Genomic DNA, 27,066 nt, shown 5'->3' with positions numbered 1-27,066 from the left:
AGAACTTGTAGAAACACCTTATCAAAATATTGCATTGACTTTCCTTTTCTAAGATCATCTAAATTAGCTTATCCTTCCTAAAAAACTGAGGAAAAGATTAAAATATTGGTGCTGGTTTTTACATTTGCAATGGCCCGTTAATTTGCGGCTATGAGATCTCATGGGGACGAGACCATGTTTTCTATTTGCTGCGGTATCTGTTTCCTTTGCTAGCCAGACCCAATGAGCAAAAATCTGTGGCATGCAAATCACTCAGGATTTGCCTGCGGCAATCTGCACATGCCCAGCTGCAGTCATCAGCTTGACACCTTATAAGACAGATGCTGCTGGCCTTTATCATCTTTGGCATAAATCCAAGGCTCATTCTGCAATGGAATAGACAAGACATAAATCATCCAACTGGCTCAGTCTTGCTATCATCAGACTCCTTTGTTGTGAACACTTATACAATGAACACAAACTGATCAGTAGCATGAGTCACAGCTAGCCCCAAAAACTCAATTTAAAAATCAGACCATTTCTTCTTCAATAGTTTCTGAGTATATAAATACTATCTTCCAATGTACAGAATATTATATACCAAAATAAAAAAAATGCAAGTTTCATTTTCAGCTCTCTCATTGAAGACACAGAACTAAGTGTCCTTGTTCTGGCAAGATCAGACAGCAGAAAAATATATTTGTTTAATTATAGTCTTTGAAGAAAATGATACATTCTTAGGCTGCAACTTTCTAGAAGAGAACTTAGAATATATATTAATGCCTTCCTTGAAAGGGGTGGCAATTCAATAATTTATTGTCATTGTTGGACTATCTGCCAGAAAAAAAAAAGAAATCTTGTTCTCAAAATTGTTACATAGAGTAAGGTGAACATGGTACTTGGAACTTAAAATTTTCTAGGACATTTTCTACATGAGATTATTTTATTTTCCTAGTCGAGACCTATTGTAGTACAGTACAAATGGGTCTGTAGACACATCTGCAATGACTACTGTTTTCTAGAATGAAATATAGTTGTCATAAGCATTTTATGATACTGCCTTGACAGGTAAAATGTTTGCTTCTAAACCAAGAGTACTTCTATTTCCATCTTAAACCTATATTTCATCTTAAAAAGTTCATTAAAAAGTTCATTTTAAAAGTCTGTATTAACAAGAATTGGACATACACATGCAAAAAAAATGAACATAGACACAGATTTTACATCCTTCACAAAAATTAACTCAAAATGGATCATGGCCCTAAATATAAAACGCAAAACTAAAAAACTCCTAGATGATAACAAGTGAAAATCTAGATGACCTTGGGTATAATGATGAATTTTCAGATACAGCACCAAAGCTGTGATTCATAAAAGAAACAATTGATAAGCTAGTTTTCACTAAAATTAAAAATTTCCGCTCTGTGAAAGACAACATCAAGAGAATGAGAACACAAGCCACAACCCACAAAAAAATATCTGCAGAAGATACATATGATAAAGGACTGTTATTCAAAGATATACAAAGAACTCATAAAACTCAATAATAAGAAAACAACCCAATTTAAAAAATGGGCAAAAGATCTGAACAGACATCTCTCCAAAGAAATACAGATGGCAGGTAAACATGTGAAAAGATATTCAACATTATATGTCATTAAGGAACTGCAACTAAAATCAGTGAGGTACTCTACATACTTATTAGAATGGTCACAATCCCTAACACTGACAACACCTGATGCTGATGAGGATGGGAAAGAGCCCATCTCATTCATTGCTGGTGGAAGTGCAAAATGGTACAGCCAGGTGGGAAGGCAGTTTGATCACTTCTTATAAAACTAAACACATTTTTATGATACAATCCAGTAATTGTGCTCCATTGAATTTACCCATATGAATTGAAAACTTAAGTCCACACAGAGAAGCCTGCACATAGATGTTTACAGCAGCATTGCTCATAATCGTCAAAATCTGGAAGCAATCAAGATGTCCTTTCTTTAACAGATGAGTGAATAAACTGGGACATCCAGATAACGGAATATTATTCAGTGCTAAAAAGAAATGAGCTATCCAGCCATGAAAAGACATGGAGAAAATTTGAATGCATATTAATAAGTTAAAAAGCCAGTCCGAAAGGCTATGATATGATTCGACCATATGACAATTTGGGAAAGACTAACCTAAGAAGGAAGTAAAAATATTAATGTTTTCCATGGAATGGAGGGGACGGACGGATGAATAGGCAGAGCACAGAGGATCGTTTGGGCAGTAGAGCTATTCTGTGTGATACTACGGTGGTGGACACATATCATTGCACATTTGTCAAAACTCATAGAATGCACAACAACAAGGGTCAACCCTAACTCAAAGTACAGATTCTGGGTGATGATAATGTGTCAATGTAGGTTTATTAACTGTAATAAACATATCAGGATGCTGATAGTGGCGACAGTCGTGAGTTTGTAGAGAGGGGTACATGGGAACTTGCTGTACGTTCTGCTTAATTTTGCTGTGAACCTAAAATCACTCTGAAAAACAAAGTTTATTAATTTAAAAAAGCTAAACATTCAAAAACATTCGTCTACTTTTATAAATTCTAGTTAAATTATTTTAGTAACTTGGGATGGGTCTAAATAGTTTTTTAAATATCCGTAAAAATTTCAAAAAAATATAGAAACCTAGGAATAAGGTATAAAAATTTACCTGTTCTCTCCCAAATAGAAGCAGTCTAAACAATAATCCTACATGAACCTCAAAGACGTAGCTGTCTCTAATTGAGTTTTAGCCAGTGTTCAAGAGGAGGGAAAAGGAAACAGCTTAAGTTTCTCCTTTCAGTGATTAATGTACTTTTGCTTCTCTAATTCTGGAAGAATGTTCATTGAGCATAGCCTTAGCACCAGGTCAAAGAAGGGTGATTTGTTTTGGAGTTGGGGGGCAGGTTTGGGGAGTGAACCATCTCATTCTCTTCTCAGGCTTCGAAGGCCAATCTATGCCAGTGTGTTTCCGGCTCAGTTCCATCACTACTTATTTTCACATATTAGTTTCAATTTTTCAGAATAAATGGCATCATACCATAACAGAGATAAATTTATAACCCTAAAAATAAAACAAATTTGATCAAAAAGGCATTGGAGAATAAAGAAAAAATATTGAAACTGCCATTATCTTTGTTCTTCTCTATTCACTGTCACTTAACGATGTTTTTTAGCATGTGGGCACTTTATGAGAGACTCAGTATTTCTAAGATGTACACAGGATCAGTTCCAAGGAGCAGGCTGCAAAATTGCCTTTGCTGCTGAGACCTAGTTTGTGGGGTTTGGAAAGGAAGCTGGAAATTATAGGTCAAGAACCCAGCTAGATTCATGGCCTTGTCTTTTCCATATTAGAGCGAGACAGTCTTTAATTCAATGCTGTGTGTACCAGATGGGTGTACCTCAGGCCCAGACCCGCTGCCCGCCAAGTGGACAGGGCCAGAAAGGGGTCTGAGAACCCATTTCCTTGTGGGAGCTTAAATCTCCTTGAAGTGTCGCCATGCATGGAAAGTCAGATACTATATAAAACGCCCTTTTATTAAAGCCTAACGTGGGTGTTTCATTTTTGTGTGCAGTTCTTTATTTAATTCCCTGCTTCATGACATTCAACAAGGAATGCTAGTGTTGAAGGCAGAGAAGAAATGATTTGTGGTATCATGCACTGCTAGAGCTTGTGTTGCCTCAAGCAACCATTAGAAACATGATTTGGATGAGGCATCGGTTAAGAAGACCTGTGAGTAATTTATCGTGAGAGAGACTCGGAATGCAAAAGATCCTTTCATTGCCACCCCAAGTGAATTAAGTATGCTATTGACCTGCTCTGTTAAGTTTCGATTAAACAAAAGAATTTACTCTGCCTTATCAAGAGTGTTGTATAAATGATATTCATCTTCATGATCTTTATTTTGTTTTTGTTTATTTAAAAACATTTTTTAATTATTTATTTTATAAATAATGTATCAGGAATGGGTCCTTACAAATCTCATTTGACCTTTGTAACAACCCCATGAAGGGTTAATGATAGTTGGTTACAGAGTCAATAATAGTTATTACAAATTTTTAAATTTATTTTTGAGCCATAATTAGGGAATAGTTGTTTTAGATTAGTAATAACATTTGGAGAAAATTAGAACTAGATATGCAGTATTTATAGAGCCCTTACCACTGCAATTAATTTAAACATGTCACCAAATCCAAGATTTGATATATTATCATATATTTTTTAAATTTCCTCTAAGAACAGTTAATATACTTGACCGTGGTTTTCTAGACATACTTCATTTCCTGAATGTTTGCATCCACACAAAACAAGATTATTTTTTAAATGACAATAAAATAAAGACTTTCAATTATTGAATCTTAAATAAAAATATTTAAAAATACTCATCTTGAAATTATAAGAAAGACTCATAGCCCATTGTTGAAGTTATCTGGGCCATGTAGCCAAGATTTTTGTCTTCCTCTTGTCACAGAGATTCCCTTAACAGAAAAGCAAACCATAAGAAGGTGACAATATCTGAGCAGCAATCCAGCTGATTGTTTTTGAGAGGTCGGCGCAGATCATGCTGTCTTGCTCGCTCACAAAGTCTATGATGCTACATGTTGCAGATGGCATATTTTCCAGGTTGTTCCCAGCAATGAATAAATAACACATTATGGAGAACACTCCAGATGAAGCTGAGCAGCACCCCGAATGTTCCTTTAATTTGAATTTCAGTATCTCATGGCTGAGCATTCTTGTCCTGGACGAGCACACAGTTCTGTTTTGGACTCTCAACAGCGTCTCCTTGGAATGTGTTCCTCCTCTTGGCAGCATACTCAACAAGTAAACGGCTCCACAGGACTTATGTGCGGTGACACAATACTTCAGGCTAGAGGCCACCTACACAGCGGCGCCTACTCAGGCCCCATAAAGTGGCTAGTAAAGTCTTCAACCTCCAAGTACCTACAGCTCTCACTAATCTGTATCACCTTCCATTCCAATACTCAAGGACATTTTGTGGAGGTACCATTATGATGCCAAACCTCATCACAGAGAGGTACTGGTTACTTTGGAACAAAGCCCAAGTTACCTAATTTAATATTTAGCTGACTCCTTGCCAAAAGTGGAGCTTGATATAAATTCAAATGCTGAAACTTCACTTGTTTTTAAAAATACCAATGAAAGGAAAATTTAGACTGGTACCAGAAATATATTCTGCTCTTTCTGAGATGGTAAATTTGTCTCTCTCAATAGACGTAGATGGTAACTTTCCACCTTTTTATTTTTCCAGGGACATATCTACAGAGAGGGCATATGATCAAAATGATTTTCATTTAATAGGTCTATATTAATACTTGGAATTAGAGAATTTATTATTTCTACGGGCACTTTTAAGGGAACTATAAAATTATACCCTCCTTCATTACCTAATGTAATTATCACTGCCATCTGATTCTATATAGATTGAATTAGTGCTTTGATCTCTGTTAGGCATTAGAGATAAAGAGATGAGTGAGGCCATCTCTTCTGCCTTCAAGGATTTGCAGTCCAACACAAGTTTTTTTTTGTCTTGTTTTGTTTTTGTTTTTGCATTTCTACATTTACCTCCTTACCATAAAGTGAAAGGAAGAACCAGGAAAACGAAACTTTCAATAATCAAAGTAATGTTGGGTCCAAATCGGACTTTGAACAAGTGAGAAAGACCAGTGAGGCAGGCTGATACTGCCCCCTCCCCCATGTTCACATCCTAACTCCTGGAATCTGTGAATATGTTGCCTCGTAGGACAGAAGAGTCTGGAGATGAGATGATCCTGGATTATCTGGGCAGGCCCGATGGAATCATGAGAGCCCTTGCAAGAGGGAGGTGACAGGGTCAGAGTCAGAGGGAAAAGGTACAGATGGAAGAGATAAGAAGATGCTCTGCTGCTGGCTTCGAAGATGGAGAAAGGGGCCACAAGCCAAGGAATGTGAGTAGCCTCTATAAATCAGTAAAGGCAAGAAAATTGATTCTCCCCGAGAGTCTCCAGAAGGAATGCAGTCCTGCTCCCACATTGTGGACTTCTGACCTCCAGAACTGTAAAGTAATGAATTTGTGTTGCTTAAACCACTAAACTTATAGTGATTTGTTACAGCAACAATAAGAAATGAATACAGACACTGAACCGGAAGCTAGACCTGGTTCCCAGTGTAGGGACAGGTAATTGATCCTTGCAATTCCAAGTAAGTCTTCAGCATTGGTCTATTTTAAATGGGCTATTTCTTTGAACTTATCTCCTCCCAGTCACCTCTAAAATCATACCACTTTGGCTACATTGGCCTCCACGTCATCCTACAAATGGGCGAAGCATGTCCATCACCTTCTGCTTCCTTCCCCTAATGGCCACACAGTTTCTTCAAGGATCTACAGTTTCTTCAAGGATCTGCACTTTCTCAGAGAGGCTTTTCTTCAACAGCAGCCCTGTTATGTTCCTTATATCTTATTTTATTGTGCTTTACATCACTTACAACTACCTGAAAGGTTTTGTTCATTATGCATTTCCCCTGATAGAATGTAAGCTCCATGTTTCATTCAATGCTGTATTCCCAGATCCTGGATAATTCCTGCAAAAGTGTCAGTGCTCAATGCATAATTCTTGAATACATGGAAGTACTATATGGGAATTGGTTGCTATAGCAAATAGTGTTGGGGTCATCTCTTTTTCTCTGGATAAAGAATATTGGCTCCAGGCCTTTCTTTGTCCTGAGTGTCTAATCTTTGTATACTTATGCAGTTATGAAGAAAAATGAGTGGCAACTTTCACTGGGAATATTAAGAAAGATGTAGTTCACTTTCTAGAGAGTTTTATTTCTGGTGAGGCAATAGGATAAATATGCTATATTGAAATAATTATTGAGTTAACTTGAAATCTAAGTTTAATATCCCTCCTAGTCCTAAAACTAACTCTCTCTCTATATATACACATTATATGCATATATGTATGTATGCATTTCCAAATTCTATACTAGCCAAATATACACATACATACTTTGATAAATTCTATATTAGCCAAATACAGAATTTATGAAACTATATTCTACAGGCAAAATCTATAACGCCACCTCAGGATGCTATAAAGCAAAGGGTAAATCATAGATTTGGCTCAAATTGAGTAACTTTAAGACCTAAGTTATTGCAGAGGATAAGCTAATGCTTATGACTGAAAAGACCATGAGTTTATATTTTAATCAATGTAACAACAGTTATGCATAATATACTAAATGTAATAACTATACAATAATAAGATTGGTTTTTTAAAAATCACGCCATAATTTTCAGAGCCAAATGAGTACCTTCTGCATAAAATCAGTCCTCTTATGAGGTGCCTCAGTTATTTTAACAAGACTATCATTGCTCAGAACATTTTGGCAAACAAGCACAAGAAAGAAAGCTCAACATCATTAGTCATAAGGGAAATGTAAATCAAAACAATGAGATAATACTTCACATCCACTAGGATGGCTATTATTTAAAAACAAGTGTTGGCATGGATGTGATAAATTGGAACCCTTATATATGGGTGGTGGGAATGTAAAGTGGTGAAGCCACTGTGGAAAACAGTTTGGCAGTTCCTCAAAAAGTAAACATAGTGATACCATATGATCCAGGGATTCCGCTCCAAAGAGTTGAAAACAGGTACTCAAACAAGTACATGTATACACATGTTCATAGCAGCACTATTCACAATAGCTAAATGGTGGAAACAATCAAAATGTCCATCAGTAGATTAATGGATAAACGAAATGTGGTATAGCCATACAATGGAGTATTATTCAGCCATAAAAAAAGGAATGACTGCTGAGATATTATGCAATGTGGATGAACCTCGAAAACATTAAAAGAGGTGAGACACAAAACGTTATATGTTGTATGACTCCATTTATATGAACTATCCAGAATAGGTACATTCCTAGAGACAGAAAGCAGACTGGTGTTAGTAAGCGGCTGGGTAGAGGGAAATGGAGAATGATTTCATAATGGGTACACAGGTTTTTGGGGGGAGTGATGAAAATATTTGGAACTAGATAGAGGTGGTTATCATAAAACATTTTGAATATACTAAATACTAGGGAATTGTACATTTTAAATTGTTAATTTTATATTATGTGAGTTTGCCTCAAAAAAAAATTTTTTTAAGATGGAAGAAGACTCTCTTGAGTTTCCTAAGGCCATCCACATAGTGGCATAGCATATTGCCTGTGGCTAGGCGCCCAATAAATATTTATGAAATCGAATGGTAAAGAATATTCACGTCCTGAAAGTAAATTTATTTTTGGAATTAGTCAAGATCATTCAAGGCCATTTAGATGAAGAAGATAGATTATCAAACTGAGTCATGCCATCTTAGTTTTGAAAATAATAATGTGTAAAAATGCAAATTGGTAAGAGACTGCTGCAAGAAACTCACATTTCCCTCTGCCTGGCAAACTTGAACCTGATCTTCAAACACTCCAGGTCAATGTCACTTCCCCTTGGAGCTTTCCCTACCTTGCCAAGCAGAGCTTCCCTCTTGGGCCTTCTGCCTTGGATTGTTCCTAGTTATCTAAACACTTCCAGTTCTATAACTTAACTGTCTCCCACAACCAATTCAGCTCAAAAGAAAGCAATCGTTATAATTTATTGACACACACTTATCAAGAAGCACCACGTTGGCAGGCAGAAGGCTTCACAAATGTTTGCGGAATGACATAATGAATAAACCAATGAATGACTGAATAAAATTTTGGTCTGGCTTATAAAGCAGCTCAAAGGGCAACTCTAAAATCATAATTCTATATTTATTTTGAGTAATATCGAAATTTTGAAATGAACGTATACTCATTCAATGTGATTCTTGAAAGAACTCTCTGGCTGTTTAAATTCTAACGTTTTTGCTAAAATCCATCCCATTCTTTTCCAATTGACACACCTTATACATTCTCCCTGGGGTGACTGGTGTGCATAGTATAGTCAGGCAGATTCTCTTAAGACCAAAGTTTTTCAGAATAAACATGTGCTAACTTGTTCTCTACAAGGGTAAACAACGAGTCTTTGTCATTAAGGAAGAAATGTTTTCAAATTTTTGTAATCAAGCTGCCAGTACAATTCTGCCAGGCCTTTCTTATCTCATGGGAACATCCTTTGATAACAATGCAGGTTTGTGCTAAATTTCAAACAAATCTGGGCCACTGCAGGTTTGTCAGGGGTGGGGACGGTCATGTAATTATGCGCCTTCATTCCGTAGTCATACAAAACAAGATGGAATTCTTAGCATTTTCCTTTGACTTTGGGCCACTTCTTGAAACCTGAAACGGCGTGAAACTTAATGAAGTAGATTGAAATAAGAAAAAATAGTGTTCACCTGAAACTACACCAAACTGATAAAAAAAAAAAAAAGATTTTAAAAAGCTGTACTTACAAATCCCCCGGGCTTTGAAACCCAGTCCCATCTAGAACGCCTGCCTATCATTGGGATAAAATCCACGTTACCCAAAATAGCACTTCCGTCACCCCTGCTCAACCACACTGCTTTGCTTTGCTTTTCTTCGGGGTTCTTATTACTATCTGGCATTACATCGCATATTTGTTTATCTGTTTATTTCCTGTTTGTCCCAATAACATGTGAACTTCACTGTAGCAGGGACTCGATATATCTTATCACTGCTTTGTTTTCTGCAGCTATGAGTGCCTGACGCAGTAGGTACTCAATTCATGTCTGTCGAGTATGTCTTTCATCTAAAGTATATTTCGATATATGATCGTTAAAGAAAATAAAAATTATTTTGGAGTAATTCAAAACAATAAGCTTCGCCCGGGCATTTTTAACACCTGCAGAATGCATACACTCACTAGTGGGACTAAATCTATTAAAGACACATTGATATGGTACATAGGACGAGAAAAACCAAAACAGCTATATCTCCTTGCACATGGTGAAGGTGAAATCAATTTGTAGCACAGACTTATTTGATAAGTTATCAAATAGTATTTGAACGAACTGTCCAGGTAGCAGTTTAGTTTAATTCTGAGTCACCGAGTAAAACTTTGATATGTCTCAAAATAAACACAATTCTGGCACAGAAATTATTCCATTCTACTGTACATATATGTGACCACATTTTTGATGAGATGAATGATGCATCTGTCAAGTATTCATAATAGGAGATGAGGGTCCTAGTCCTAGGTTAGCTCTCATCATGCTCCTTGACGCCTGCTTTATTATCATATTATTTTCAGCTCTTGCTCTCCTTCTCCCATTTCTGCCACTGCTGTCAACTCTTAGATCCAATGACAAGCTCAGCTTCGCCTTGCACGTTCAAGCCTGTACACACTCACCTACCCTCTGGCTCCCCGGCTCAGCCCCTCAGCACCTGATTCCATGCACCCCTGGGTTCCTACCATTGGCCTGGAGCTTCTAGAAGGCAGTCTGAACACAACGTCCCCTACCCGGACAGACACAGTGTGGAATTTACCCATTCGAACACACACTATGAAAATAAACTACTACCTACAACATTAAAAATGATTGACAATATATTCCCAAATTACTTATTTTTTTACCTGCACAGCTCGAGCCCACTCTCAACATAGGAAGATAGAAGAAAATCCAGTTAAAATGTTCTCATCATGATAATATAGTGCTCAAATTAATTACTTGGTCATAGCTAGTTCTGATTAATAACACGTTCAATAATAGCTTGTATTGGGGCAGAGTGGGGAGTGGATGGGGCCGCAGGCCATTTAAACCATTCACTCCAAATTCCTGGAGAATGGGGAGCATCTGAGGTGTGCCCAGGTATGATGTGTCTCACATGGTAAAGCAGTACATGTATTGCTTTTCCAGTCAACTGTTTAAAGCAATTTATTGTCTTTTAAACATTTCTAAAAGCAGCACATGCTTATTGTAAAAGCAAAGCCAAAAAGACCTCAAACAAAATAGAAAAGTATGAAGTAAAATATAAAAGTTTCCTTTCATTCCCCAGGAATTGAGAACTAATAGCTTGGGATATACTCTTTCCAGACATTGCTCGTGAACATGTAAAATGTTTTTATAAAAACAAACCACCTTTATATGCCATAATCACATTATTTTCAGCAATAGTTCAGAATTATTTCTCTCTCATTTGAGTACTATGACTGTTTTTTTCCCCTCTCCACATGTTAAGAGCAAGGGATAATTTAAGCATATGATACATTTTAGGTATTTTGAAAAAGAATTTCTCTTTTTAGTGAAGGTAATTGGAAATGTTCAAAGAAAATGAATAAAAAATATTACTAGACTGAGTTTTTGTCGGATTGAAGGCTGGTCCCTCTTTACTTCCCACTAATGGCCAAGTTCCACATGCCTTATTCCTATGAAATAATAAAATCCTCTTTTTTTAAAAAAAATTTCCTCTAGGTATGTGCTACTTCCTTCTTTATGAGATATCAAATTCAATACACTTGTTACTGAAATTATTACATGTTCCATCTTCCCCTGGAAGGAATTCCTATAAAAATATACATTAAAAATTTTTGAATTTGGTTTAATAACGGTCAAATAGAACAAAAAAATCCAGATTCACAAGAACTATTTCCAGGTATATAAGGGATTTTACCAACATCATCGATCTGACAGCAATGATTTACGTTTTTACATCCAACTTCATTTCCTTCAAACTATTCTTTTCTCCTTAAACTTAAAAAAAAATATATGATGGGAATGTATAAATATGCCATTGTGCTATATAGTATATTTTGCAGCTTGGTACCAATGACACAAGCAGTGAGTCGGCCAGTATGTATCAGGTACCTACTGTGTGCCCCGTACTGGCCCTACAGAAACCAAGGAGAAGGTAAGTTTGTCCTGGAGCAGTTCCCTCCCTAGTGGGCGGAGTGGACATGAAGGAACAATGACAGAACAATGGTACTTTGCCAGCTGAGCTTCAGGGAGTAACTAACCCTGGCTGGGGAGGAAAAGGATTTGCAGATAGTGACAGATAAGCCACATGTCCTGAAAGACAGACAGGAATTCGCCAGGTGAAGAGTAAGGAAGGAACAGTGGGTAGCAAAGCGGAAAAGCAAGAACCTAGTTTCGGGGATGAGATGAAGAGTCTGGGGTGCTGGGGCCCGGGGTTGTGTGACTAGAGGTGGGTGATAACTTTGGTGACATGGGGGGGTGGCCAAGCAGATCAGAGTTTTGTGTGAGATCCTGAGTTTTCATTTCATCCTGAGGGCATGGACAAGATCATGGAAGATTTTGTCAAGAACTAGGAAGCAAATCCAACTGCCGCTTAGTCCAAGTAAAAGCAATTAAAAAAAAAAAATTCATGAACTCCAGCCCATACGCGTGAACCCTGGGAAAACGGCTCAGGCCCTCGCTGGGGTGCGTGCACTGTTATTTAGACAAAAAGAATGACAATCTCAACTATCTGGTTTTCCAGACGACAAAAGAAAAGAAACAGCACATGTCAACGGTTTTTTTTGAATCTACGCGAGATGATGGATGTTAACCAAAACTACTGTGGTAATCATTTCACGATATAGGTAAATCCGGCCATTATGCTGAACACCTTGAACTTATCCAGTGCCGTATGTCAGTTACGACTCAATGAAACTGAAAGACAAGAAAACAGCAGATGAGAAGGGAGGGAAAAGGGAGCTGCAGCAGCGAGTAAACTGAGGACAGCAAAAAGGGGCAGCCGAAGGCCTGAAGACACAGGTACGATGCAGGGAGACAAAGCCGGCTGAGGGTAGGGCCCTTGAGACCACCTGTGAAGTAGCTGTAAGGATGAAAACGAGTTATTATTTATCAAGATTTAAAATTTATGTACATGCTAAATGGGTCGGCTGTTAAACTTCCATGCAGTGCCAAGTACACTCAGCCAACACGTACATGAAGACAGTGAGGCCCCGGGAAATGCCAGCGAGTGGGAGAGGCTCAGCCGGCATGTGTATTCGCCTTTTCTGACTCCGAGTCTAATTTCTTTCCACTGTTCTACACACTTCCAAACGTCAGAGTACGTTCAATTTGAGAAGGCAGGTAAATGTGACTAAATATGTGAAAGACTTGCAATTTAAGAGGGATTCTCATGCAAAACGAAGTAAAATGTTGGGGTTAAGGGTGAGCTGCCTCGTAGCAGCTGGCTGCCTGACCCTGTGCTGTTCTGGAGAAAGAGGCCGAACTGCCCTTCCGCACTGGGGGGGGACTGGGAAGGGGAGGGCCGGCCTGCAGGGACTTGGGGTGCATGGGAACTCATCTCTGATCTCTTGAGTTTTCTTTGTTGCCAGCTCACACCCAACCGAATAAGCCAGAATAAAACCCGGCAGTCCTCCCAATGTCTTCTGTTGACCTATTTCATGAACTGGTATCTCTACCCTGGTCCCTCTCTATCTAATTTGTCCAAATCTCCTCCCAGCACTCCAGTCCTTACTCTGGAAGTGGCTCTCCATGCTCGATCTCTATGGGAAAATGCTAAAGTTGCCTTAATCTCTTACTCATGTCCTTTCCCTGGGAGTTTATACTGTCTCTTCACTTGCTCCCCACCTGTCATAAAAACATATGCACTTCATATTATGGTCCCCAAATTAATGGGCCTCTACCAGAATTTCCAGCAGATTTCCAGTCTCTGATCATCTGATTGCATATCCTAGTACAGACAGCTTCAAGGTAACAAATGAGGACAGTTATGCTTCATGGACATTGCGACCAAAGCCACTTGGCTGTCCTCCCCAGAGACAGCCTTTGTAGCCAGGACAAATATAATCACGTCTCTCCTGAAAAACAATATTGCATGCAACCCGAAGGGTAAATTGTGTTTGGCTTTCCTTCTGCATAAAAGTCAATGGGAATCAGATTTGCCATGACCCGTGCCTCATGAGTTGGCAAATGGCCAAGCATTTCCTCAACCAGACATGCTTTTTATTTGTCGATGCAAAGTTTTCCATGTGCGGTTAAGTTGTGCATGTGGCCGCTCTCTCTGAAAATAAATAAGTAAATACATTTCTGTGCCTTAGTTTCATATCTGCAAAAGCAGAACTGATCATTTGAAATGTTTACATAATTCACTGGAGAACTGTGAGAAATGAACTATATTTGTAAGCATTTTTGAAGATGAAAGGGATATTACTGAAGAATGTACAACATTCTCAAAAAAAAAAAAAAAAAAGAAAAGAAAATCACTTAGTTCTAGTCCTGCATTTAAAACATAGTTTCATGGGGACCTGACTTTGTTTTAAAATAACCCAGGCACCCAAAAGTACATTCAGAGTTTTTTTAGTTTTAAGGCTCCGTGAAAACCTTCCCTGGGACTACTAAGGACAAAGCCCACGTCTGTCAGCATAAGAGACACCTTTGTTTACAGAATGTTAGGGTTGTGATAAAACTGACACAAGCCAGGAAATTTAAAATTAACGATAGTGCTTCCTTCTAAATGTATGCCGCGCGGCCCCTGGTTTTCCGCAAAGTCTGGATGTTCAAGACAAAAGTTGGCTTTAATTTTCAACTCTCTGGCTTTTTTAAATTGGAGTCATTGTCACACGGTTATTTAGACAAATGTCTTTGAACTTCCTTACTTTGAAGAAGTGACCCATAGGTTAGTGAATGTAGAAAAATGCTTATTGTTTGAGCAAATGAATCGGCTCCATCTCTTGATGTCTGTTCCGTCAGTGCCACGGACATGCAAGGTGGGTCGCGGTGATGACCAAAGTGCTACGCGAGAAATCTAAGATATTTATACATCTCTACTATGCTGACAGCTCAGAGAGGTCAGGATTGGCAATCTCTCCTTTTATTTCCTAATTTAAAATGCCCTTTTACAAGCAGTTAAGCTGTTTGTAAACATGGATGGTTGTCGAATTTCCATTACTAAGAAAATAACGCCCAAGTTAAACAAAAAAATGCAAACAGAGGCACAGGGCCCTGTTGACAAATTAAAGGCAAGTTGGGTGGCTGAAGTTTTAAGCGAGTCTCAGTTATCAACAGGGAACCTAGAGAGTGCCTCTCCACAGAAAGTGGATGAAGAAATACAGACTTCACTGTCCCAGTGAGATGCCTCTTCATTTACAGGTCAACGCAGGCCTCCGATAGGATGTAGGAGAGCCTCTTTGTAAATGGTGCAGGATTACGTGGTTCTAAATAAGAATGTGCTTTTATCTTGGCAACAATCAATCATCTTAACAGCACACGAGGCAGGTAGAAATCTGCTTTGTCTGAGCAGCTTCATCACATGTCCCCAAGGCTGACAACGGGTCTCATCAGAGGTACATAATGAATCACCCAGGAAACATTTTTAAAAACACATATAGCGATCTCTTTTCTTCAGGGGAGAGTCTGAATTCCAAGTCTCGTGTGGGGCTGGGATGGTGATAAATGGATGGATGGATAGATGGATGGACGGATGGATGGACAGACAATGTTTTAACTCCATGAGTAATTCTGATGGGCTCCCCACTGCTTGTCTTAAATGATACAAACCTATATCGTTTAACTGCTAATAAAAATTAATTCATAGTTTCGACGTAAGTATTAGCACACAATGAAAGGCACACCCCGGGCTTTATTTCAGCCAGTGTATTCACTTGTCCTCACACTGAACACATATCTTCTGCTAGGCCACACTGTCTCACGAGATGGACTCATGCAGAAGACGAGATCCCATTCTTGTAGTTGAAGCGGCAGACATATAAAATAGCGCTACAGTTACCTGATATGTGCTGTTATAGGGGGAGGAAGGTGTTTCATGGGAGAACACTAACTCTATGTGGAGGAATTACAGGAGGTTCCATGGAGGAGATGACACTCGAGCTGGTCTTATTCAATGTGAAGGGTTTTTGAGGTGGTGGTGGGAGATGCAGCCAGAGCTTTCCGTGTAGGAGGATTGACATGTTTAAATGATGTGTTTCTGGGGTCTATTGAGAAGTACAAAGTGGCCAGACCACAGTACCTGTATGTGAGTGGACAGGGAGAGGCAGCAAGACTTGGAACAGGAGGGGCAGTCAGGGTAGAAATACGAGGTGATCCCCGCAGGAGCGACACTACAGGCCAGACCAAACCAAACCAAACAAAAACCTAACAAACCAGGATGAGGATCCCCTTGAAGCCTCCTTTGTAATTCTTGGGGGCTCTACCCAATACTGGATGCTTCATTGGTAAAAACACTTAGAGTTAAAACCCTTTGCCAATTATATTTTTTTCAAAAGATCCTCGCAACCATGTTAAGTCAAATATTACAAAAGATTTTTGTTTGTTTGTTTCCATTAAAAGGTGTCAATTAAGTCCAGTGTAAAAAGCCCCATTTACCAAAATCCTCAGTTATCAAATCATCCCCATGCTTTAATATTTAAGGTCACTGTCAGTTCGAAATAATCCGAAACCCATTCAGAGATGGCTGTGTGTGTGTGTGTGTGTGTGTGTGTGTGTGTGTGTGTGTGTTCTTGGAGGGGGAGTATAAGGTGGAACAGGACCTATTTCTCTATCACTAAAAAGCAGGCCGCCTGTGGTGGGTCACATGGATATAGCAAATATAGCACCGGTGTCTAATAGTGGCTGTGACCCAGCCGCTCGGCACAGATACAGTTAGTGACGATTAAATCATAGCAGTGCTATTCGGGGTCTAATAATGTATCTCTTCTATTATAAACACTTGACAAGGAATGTTTAGCAACTCTTATTAGTTTAAAACTTTACATGTTAAAGTCTCACCAGAAATAGTTTTTGCCACGGTGGGGAATCTTCACTTAATATTTAATTTGCTCGAGATACACTGGAGGAGAAAAATCCTTCCTGATTAAGAAGTAGGTGACTAAACCTCTCTATCACTTTCTTCTTTGACCAGGTCCATATACTCCAGAAGGCTAGACTGCATGCATAAAGCCTGGATTCATATTTACTTTGTTCCCTTCATGATATGTTGTGCACAAGTATTCTTTTGCCTCCTTTCATTCCTTTTCAGCTTATTTCCTTGGAAGTTTCATTCAGTCTCACAGCCTCACATGCCACATGGAAGCAGATAGTTTCCAAGTACAGATTCTCAGTTAGATTGGCTTATTCAGGGAGAGCGAGAGAAAGAGGGAGGGAAACTGAGTTCTTACTTCTACTAGGTAGCTATTTCTCAGAGTCCATAATAGTGGTTCCCATCCTGTTACATTTTACCCATTAGACTATTCTGGGGGAGTTTTTAAATAGATAACAATATTCCGACCCCACTCCAGGGACTCTGATCTAATTTGTCTGGTATGGGACCTACAGAATAGTGTCTTATAAAAGCTTTCCAGGTGATTCTAATAGGTAGCTAGAGTTGAGAACCATCACTCTAACTCTTTGGAGGGCACAAAAAAAATGTCTATGGTGTGTCAACTGCCCTCAAAATGCTTAAAATCTGGTTGGGAAGAGAAGACTCAAATGCAGGGTAACCTCAGATAGACTACCACTATACCAACCACTAAGTATATACAGTGTGGTGGGTTCTGTTAGAGTCTTGAGAAAATGCAGGGCTTCAAGGCCAGTCAGGAAGACGTCATGGAAATGGGATATGTGCTGGGTCTTGAAAGAGGGCTGGGATTGGGTTCAGCTTCCTCTTCCTGTCCACTTGTCACCTGAATCAAGAGCTTTGGAAGTGCATTTCTTTCTTAGGAGCTTCCATTCTTGCCTTCTCCATCTGTTCTTCCTATGATTATGCCTTGAAACCATTAATCCTACCACCTCACTCCTCTTCCTAAAACCTGAGGCTTCCTGAAAGCTTGTAGAAAAGAAAGCAAACCTTAGTCCCTTCGTGATTAGCCTGAGGCCCCTTGTCCATATCAAATGTGTAAATCTTTATGAAAGAAACACGCATATTTTTTCCTACCCATGTACTGACTTCTGCCTCATAGTACATTCAGATATGTGATAAGATCATCTTTGACATCGATCTTTAAAAATGAATCTCTTCTTGGAAAAACTGCTCTGAATTAATTAAATGACATATTTGATTTAATTTCAAAACAAACCTATATTACATAGTGACTACATCCCAGGCACTGTGCTCAGCACTGGGGAAGATACGGAGATGAAGACTCCCCACTCTCAGTGCATTAGGAAAACATAAAAATGCTGGATCAAATTTTGTCATTGTCAAAAAGAGCTGAATTCCAGCTTATAAATTACCCACTTCTTTATTGAGTGAGCTCTTACTTAGCCTCAGTTTCCTCATGTGTAACTTGGGAAAAATAATATTTCCTTACAGAGCGATTGCAAGAATCAGTGATGTAACACATGTAAAATACTTAAGTTGGTGCCTAGTAAATAGGCATTCAAAAAAAGTAAGCTCCCTTCTTTTCAAGACATTTATATTTAGTTAAACACGGTTTGCCTTTGTTACATATGTTTGTGATGCCTGACTTACAAAACAGAACTTAGGAAATAACTTTTTACATATAAAACTCCTATCATCATTTTTTAACAATTCATGTGAAATCTTAGTTTGGATAAATAAAATCTGAACATTACTCCTAGTCTCAAAGATGTAATTAGATTCCGATCATTTCCAAAGCAAGTTTAAGTCCCAGCTCCCTTTTCCATGTTTCCTTCATCAAATGGTGATGCTAATGACCAATGAAATGCCCCAAAGGCTAGAAACAAAGAACGAGAAGAGGAATCCTGGACATAGATGACACAGATGTTTAATTCCTAAATAATCAAGTTTTGATATGTATGCAAATGAACACTTTGCTAGCTGCCAAAAATGGCTTCCTATACCTGGAAACAGGAGGTCGAGAAAATACAGGTGAGGGAGAGCAAGGTGAAAATAAAAAGTAAAAATGAGAATGAAGGGATTTTAACAGTGCTTCCAAAATTTGAGCTATCAACCTTATAACTAGGCATCTGCTGGAAAACCTGTAGTTAATATGACTAGGAAATGCTGCATTCGATATTTCATTTTAGGGATTTGCAACAATATTAGCACAAGCAAAGAATTATATGCTAATTATATTAGCAAGTTAAATAACCTGTTTGACACTGTTAAACTCAGCAATTCCCAAAACTGCCTGAACACGAAATTCTATGTGCGTGTGAGTGCGTGCCCAGGGGAATTAATTAATATACTATGTCAACTAATTTACTATGGAATTATTATGCAATGGCATATAATTTAGAAAACTTCAGTTGGGAAGAGGGTTGGATTATCGATCTCTCTTCTTTGCCACCAAAATGCATTCTTGCTAGTTCTCCATATCTTTTCCAATGGTTCTTCTTGGTCCAAGCAAACCATTCCACAATTATTCCTATTTTATTTTACGGCTATAGAAATCTCAGAATTCATTTTGCCTTTGAAAAGGTGAGTGGTTGCAAAGGGGAAACAAGACACTCAGAACTAGTTCCAATCATCTGGGGGGGGGCGGGGGAAGAAACCTAACTCTGCACACTCTTAAACCAAGTCTGTTGGTTTCCTCTCAGGAGCTCAAAGTTGTTCTACAATTAGAGTGAAAAATACTAAGGAAATTTTGTGCCACTTTTAGAGTACTTTTATGTTTTAACGTGAACCTATTTTTTTCCTTTTGGCCTTTTTATTTTCAAGGACAGTGATTTCTATAATAATATCATCATTTTGAAAACCAATGATCCTAAAAGCAGATTATTCATCAAATTTTCATCTCTCCCTTGGAAAAATATATTTATGTGAATCCCTTGGGCTTAGAAGTACTTATTTGATGAACTATAAAGTGCTACCATAGCACAGTGGGTTTCACAATAAGTTCAAAGGAAAATACTGTAATTACTTATTTTATAGCTAATAAAATATTCAATAATTATTTTTATAATATTAGGGGAATTTCAGAGAATAAAAATGAATTTCGTTTTCAATTAAAAAGAAAATCTAAATTTTTATTAAGTCCATTCCTCTACCTTAAGGCCATTAATCTCCCGCCCTAAGAATCCACACAAAGTACATATATAAAGTATATATTAACACATGCAAATGTATCCATATATATTATGCATATATATATGGGTAGATAACATTAAATTTCTAAAAAGTGTCATGATTAACAAAATTGTAGATACTAAGTAGCAATCGTGAAAATAGGAATTCGAGGAAAAAATTTTAAGTGTACTAAATATAGTTTTCAAACTATATTTAGTGTCCTAGAAAACACTCATTTCCAAAGCAAATTAATTCACATAAAAAGTCTGCTCCATTAGGTAACCATTCTCCTGAATCACCATCTTAAGTTGTTCGAGAACTTTGCTATGGCAGCCTGAGCTGCTAAGTTAGAGACTGTCCTATTAAAGTTTTGAACCAGTTTGAAATGAAATCTTTGTGCTTACATTCGCTTATATAACAGCCTGGCCTTTATCACAATCACTTCAGTGCTTAGAAGCATGTTTCTCTGGGCCTGTTCTTATTGCCATCTGTGTTGAAAAGATTTTCAAGAAGCATTGCAAAGTCTCTTTTCTCTACACCACCCCTTGGGATCTGCCACAGGCTGGGAGGAGAAGGGGTGGGAAGCATCAGCTGCCATGGGATTTACTGGGCTGAATGAAACAAAGCATACATAAGGTAGAAAAGATTATAAATTGGGGGCATAAACCAAAAAAGCAACTGCATTATCTCGCATCCATGGTTAGTAAGGAATTTCACGTGTGCACACATGTGCCTATGTGTGTGCCCATGTCTCTGTGTGTGTGTATACCTTTTAATGGATTAAAAAGTCTCCATTGAACAGCCACCTCAATTAGTGGATAACACAGAAATATTTCAAACCCAACAATTCCAAAATGGAACTCATTTTCTTTCCCTTAAAACCCCTCTTGTGCTCTGTAGTCCAAGACTATTATCTTAGATTCTCAAACTAGAAACCCCTAAGGTCTGCTTCTATTGGTCAGCTTACCCCTGCCTCCTTATCCACTCATCATGCTCTACTGACCCATGTCCAATGCATCCCTCAATCCTATCCCCATCGAAACACCCACATCGATTTCTAATTTTACTTTTGGGACATCCGCCTGACTGCTCTCTGCTTATAACTGCTCACCTTTCCACAGCATCATCTCACTGCTAGGGCCATCCTACTAGAGTATATATTTGTTCATAAAGCAATCCTGCTTCAATTTTTTGATGGTTCTTTTAAACAGCCAAATGCACCGAGTATTGCCGTATGCCAGCCATTTTACCAAAAGCTTTACATATGTTTTTTCTTCATAACAATCCTGAGATGAGTGCACTTACTGTTGTCACTTACAGATGAGAAAACACATGGCTACAGAGTGTATATAGCTTGTTCATGGTCACTGGGATGGCAAGTGGCGGAGCCGGTTTTCATCTCAGATTATCTGATGCTCTTGACCACTCCGTAGAAAAGCTTTCCTCAGTCTGGGTCCCAAAGAATTCTCCAGTCTCTTTTGCAAGGAGCTCACAGACTATGAACTTTTCACAGTTAGTGATTATACAACAAGGGTCAAAAGACTTTAAGCTATTGGGACAGAAAGTAAGGTGAAGACACAGTGGCTCTCACGGCTGCCCCCTCCCCTCCCAAAGGAATGTACCTCTTATGACCCACAGATGGTAATGGAAATATCTTGATCTCAAGCAAGAAAAAATTAGCCCAACAAATGCTACCGAACTTGTGATAACACTCTGCCCCTGTAGAATATGGAATTACATTGCAAAACATTGGTTTGTTTTTTTTTTAGACATCCATCACATGCTTTGCCATTTTTTATCAATCGATCAGCTTTGCCTCAGCACCTCTTTCCACAACTCATCCGATGAGAATCACTTGATGAAGGCTAGGTAGAGAAGTTGCAAAGGGACGCAAACTCAGGGACAATAATGTGGACTGCAGTTGCAGTCACAGACTTATTTTAAGAAGGACCTATTGAGTTGCTATAGAACTTATAAGAAATAGTCATATAAAAAAAAAAAAAGAAAGAAAAGGATAGATATTGCTAAAACTGCCCCGACATATTCCACACGCACTGTTTGATAAATATTTTATTGTTATTCCAGGAAAAGCTTTTAAAGAAATACATAAGCCAGCAATTATGGGGAAGGGATGTCTCCTTCTCAGAGATGGGGAATGTCAGCTCTTGGCTGCTAAGAAGAGGGTGGACAGGCTAACATCAGCATGCTTGCTGAAACATGCACCTAGACTCCCAAAGAGCCAGAGTGCCAGGTAGCAACTTCCTTATTTGTGAACAACAGAAAGGACACACAAATATCTCCAAAGCAGCCTTCTGTGTGATTTGAATAAATCAGAGGCACTCAGCTTGTGTGTACCCACTATTGTGTTTCTGCCCAACAATTATCCAAACCCCGGCACAGGAAGCCCTGCCGGAAGAAGGCCTCCCAAATGACGGTCCAATCGTTAGGGCTGATGCTCAGCTCTAAACTGCTAGCCTCTGATATCCAGGCCTAAACCCATTTCTGATTAGAAAATATAGGCAGATATTCAACATCATTATCTTCTTTAAATTAAATTGGAGAAATTGCAGCGCTCCAAGATAATTGGGTGTCTTGGTAGAACACTAAGAATATTTCGAGGTTTTTGTTTTTGTTTTTTGTTTTTGGTCTCTTATTAGTACTATCTTAAATGCCTTCCTAATAGTCAATGCAAGTTATTGAAATGTGTGTGTGTGTGTGTGTGTGTGTGTGTGTGTGTGTGTGTGATGGATGGTCACATTTCCCTGCTATAAGAGGCTGCTTACATCTTCAAAAATTACCATGAAAAGTGGTTACTGACAGCCAATTAACCATTATAAGAAAGATGTTATTTCTGAGATACTAAAATAACGTAATTTAAAAGTCTTTTATTTCTCCACTGTATACATACCTACATTGGAGATTTCACCTAAAATTTGAAATGATATTGAAGTTGCTGCTTTAAAGCCACTCAACACAGTACATAAATATTCTTAAACATGTCAGAAGCAGAGGTATTTTATTAATAGCATCTAAAAAGATAGATAAATATAGGTATAAAATGTGAAAACCATTGTCCCCCTAAGCTACACTTAACCATCAAGTAAATCCTCATCCTTAGAATTTCTTAAACCTACAAAAGGCTGGTTTCATTCCTTTTCTTACATGGCCTTTAAATAAATACATGAGTCAGTTAAAAAAGGCATTTACTTGAATTAAAGTGATAATTCTGCCAGAACATCAGTACAATTAATTGTGGGTGGCAGAAGTTTTAAATGAGGCTAAATTAGGGATTCTAGTTTATTTATTTATTTTTTACTCTGCTGATGCAATTAGAGAAGCTTCAGTTGATCTTGAAATTGTGCCTTGTCATGGAACATCAAACCCACATGCTTTTTTGACAAGCCCCATGGTATATTTTTTTAATGATTAAAAATATGGGATGTAATGCAGATTCATCAATCTAGTCTCCTTCCTACTACTATAGATACACACATACACACACACTCTGTCATACTTGTTCTGTTTCTTTCATAACCCTGAAATTTTCATCCCTAATATTGTAATGTTCCAATTTATTTCAATTCCCTCAATGTCAAAGACAAAATTAGTCATGGAGTTTGATTCCTGGTAAGTTATTTCATGAAAGAAGTCAAAACACTCCGCCTTCAAAATCTCTGCTTGCCTACGCTACCTGAGCCAAGGACTAAAATAGCCACATTTCATAAACAAATATGTTTTACTAAAAACAGGTGGTCTCATTGTGTAGAATGTGTTATAAATGATGTATCCTCTTTGCAAAGCTGACCGTCTCTCCAGGCGCTACAGGGCATCGCTACCAGCTGAGCAATCGAACTAATGAGTTTCAAGAGACAGAATCCATAACACATTTGGGATAATTCTGCATTTGGTGTCCATAACACCAAATGGGGAGAAATCCCATAGTGTATATCTTCTAAAAGTTCAATACAGCAAAGAAAAAAGAAAAAGTTCTACATGAAAAGGAATTTTGTGCTAGCCATTTAATTGGTATTAGAATAATTCCACAGTCATGTTTGTCTAGCTGTCAAGTAAAGATATTAAAATAAATACATTTTTAAGAGGTACCTGATTGGCCACTAATGTCTATAGCCTAAAATTAAAATATCAGGATATTGAGACATTCTCTGCATTTCATCCTAACATAAAGACTAAGCATCAGACACAAGAATTTGTCTGCTATTACAGCGTGCATACTGTCACACTGAAACAATTATTGTTCAGCTGATTAACTCCATGTACCTTTTGCCACCCCTGAGTAAGTTGTTTCATTAATTATGTGCATTTTTTACCCACTGTTCTCATTACAAAAGGATCCAACAGCACACTTCATGCAGCCTAAATAACACTGTAGTCTTCAAAAAGGTGACTGTGAAATTATAATCTGCATTCCCAATTCCTGAACTTCAAAGTAAACACCAATGCCTTGTGGACAATGCAGTGGGGTTAACACATTCCATGTCTCCCGGTCTTGAACATTTAAATGCAGAATAAGACCAACACAGAGGCAAACCCTCTTCAGGGAAGGATGCAGACTGCAAACGAGCCCACAGGGTAGGGAGATTTCATGCCTGTTTTACCTACCGGCATTGTCCATGTCTCAGGAGTGGCGAGGCGAGTTCTGTAGCCTGGCAGCCAGGAAGCCCGGCTCTTCTCCTGGCTAACGAAGCACCCTGCCCTTCTGCTGATTGTCAGTCCTTGCTGGCACACAGAGCATACTTCATGCACTGTCTGCAGGAGACACCGCCAGGAAATTTATATCTCCAAGGATGACAAACAGCCATTAGCTCCATTACGGGCTGATTAAGAGAGACTGAGCCTATCAAGTGGATACTTAAATCCACTGGGGTTTTCACCTCTGTTCTAAGCAAAGGAGAAAAAAAAAAAAATCCCTGCAATGTGGAGTGTACTGCACATTTCAGAAGTGCACATGCTATGCAGAGCACAGTGCTTTTTAAAAGATGCCAGAGCAAACACGAGCAGGAAGAGGCACAGATAATTAAAAGGTAAAAAGGAATCTTTGAAAACACAATAAATTAATCCTTTCTTTGGGGCCGATCTAAATGAGATCCAGCCTTTATCGCTGACATCACTGAATGACTGGACAACTTTTCAATTTAATATTTTAAAGTTTTCTTGTTATTATTGTTGTTGGGGTTGAACAAGGCAGATGAAACATTTTAAAATAATAGCCACCTTTAATATTTCTGCTCTAAATAAATGCTAAGATGCTGAGTATTGTCATTCCATGTTGGTTAATGACTAGTGTTCAGAATTTCTGCTCACCTAGCCTAACAGAGAAATCCAAAGGAATTTCACTAAATGTCACAAATAATACAAGAAATAATAGTCGAAAGATGTCTCAGGGAACTCTATAGTATGTTATAATCTGTAGCCATCTCAGTAAGAATCTGATGATCAAGAAAAATGCATTTACTAATGCAGGAAAACCCATTTCACTTCTTTAATTTGGCTATGTAAAGATCACCCTTGAAGACGCCTAAAACTGCTCAGGTTATAAAAGCATGAGGATGGGCAGAGTACTGAAGAAATCATGTGTCATGCCCTGTGGCTGCTATGACATTAGAATCTGGGGGCAGCCTAACTCTTCTGCATTTTCTCAGATATGGTATAAGAAAATTTACAGTGGCCTCATTTGACCATAGTAAAGTAAGACTCTACAGTAAGTCCATAGTAAAGTAAGACTCTACAGATCTTTTAGTTTGACAAGTTTTTAAAAAACTGCTCTGAGTAATATTGTACCCCCAGGTTCAAAAGCAATGCATTTTTTTAGTATTTCTTTATGCCACTGAAATTTCTAGTGATGAAACAGTTACAAATTATTTACGGTTTAGTCTTCCACTGCGACAGCTTCTAAGTGTTTTTGTTTTTAATATAATTTCAGGTTTTCCTATAGATTTAAGGTTCCTTTATTGTTTAAACAAAATACTTCATTTATGTCAGTACTAGTACAGAATTATTTGCCTCAAAGTTGAATTTCTTAATGATTTTGCCCTGACATTTTTATCCCCTTTATTTTTTAATCGTCACAAAATTTTGAGGATATATCATTCTATTAATATAAAAAAAATTCTTCACATTTTAAAACATGATTGGATTCCATGAGACTAAAATCATTGTGGCTTCTATATCTCATCTACTTGTCCTGATTAAGACTGCCAACTACCTAGAGTGAGTGTCATCAGGAGAAAATCTAGGGCAAACTACCTTTTTTTATTTTTTTTAAAGAGAAGAGTTAGGGAAATTCAAACTGTAAAAGGGAGAAAAGACATCATGAAGTCTGAGATTTGGGGAAGGAGCAGCTAAGAAGTGTCATCGATTGGCAGTGTGAATTGAATAATATGAATATATTTGTGTTAACTTTATACACAGTTCAAAATGTGGCTCTTGATTATTTTTATTAAGATAGTCAGTCCCCAAATCACAAATGGATTGTGTTCCAAAAGTTTGTTTTGTTGGTTATTTGAAAAACACTTTTCTCAAACATTGATTGGGTTCCAAGGACAGGCAGTTAAATGCTGCTTAACTCATGATTTATATCCACAATCTCTTACACACAATTCTAAAATCCAGAAAGTTCTGAAAAACTTAAGTTTTTTTATTTTTAAGTTTGGTTCCAAAATGCATCTGTGTCACGGCCTGAGTCGAAGGGATGTGAGGCTATTTAAAATCTTTACTTATCCCATTTAGAGCCAACAATCATGTTTTGCTACAGAAATTTTAATGTTATAGGCTATGGGGATCTATTTAGACCCTGCTGGGGATGATACGTGATATGCAGTGCAAGCATTATGTTACCTTTCTAAAATGCAAAAATTCTGAATTCTGAAACACACCTAACCCCGAGGGCTTCATATAAGGGATTGAGATCCTTCGGTACATTTTTACAATTTAAAAGGGTAGAAAATGATCCTCTCTATGGTTTTGCCATAGGATCCCTTTTCTTATTTAGGTACTTACTCTCTCCCTCCTTCGGCTGCTAAGTACCCGAACCTCTCTAACTACCTATGACGTCAGGCAGGGCTCCCTAATCCCTGGACCAGTCTGTGGCCTGTTAGGAACTAGGCCGCAGAGCAGGAGATGAGTGGTGGGCTAGTGAGCGAAGCTTCATCTGTA

At 38.1% G+C, this 27,066-nt stretch overlaps 1 protein-coding gene across 4 annotated transcripts in view; it reads right to left on the bottom strand.

Moving 5' to 3' along the window:
* The window catches only part of PHACTR2 (phosphatase and actin regulator 2), a 220,019-nt gene that overhangs the window by 139,282 nt on the left and 53,671 nt on the right, over window positions 1-27,066 (bottom strand). Inside the window, exon 1 of one of the 4 annotated variants that reach the window (XM_016119546.2) lies at window positions 24,514-27,049. The exons of 2 other annotated variants lie outside the window; for them this stretch is intronic. In XM_016119546.2, coding sequence (XP_015975032.1) covers window positions 24,514-24,526 — 13 coding nt within the window. In that variant the 5' untranslated portion in view covers window positions 24,527-27,049. Of the gene's footprint in view, window positions 1-24,513; window positions 27,050-27,066 lie in introns of those variants that run through there. One more of the 4 variants, XM_016119550.2, reaches the window with a different exon arrangement.

This window comes from Rousettus aegyptiacus, unplaced genomic scaffold (genome assembly GCF_014176215.1).
Source record: "Rousettus aegyptiacus isolate mRouAeg1 unplaced genomic scaffold, mRouAeg1.p scaffold_m13_p_1, whole genome shotgun sequence".
NCBI lineage: Eukaryota > Metazoa > Chordata > Mammalia > Chiroptera > Pteropodidae > Rousettus > Rousettus aegyptiacus.
This window is presented reverse-complemented; position numbering and strand designations above follow the sequence as displayed.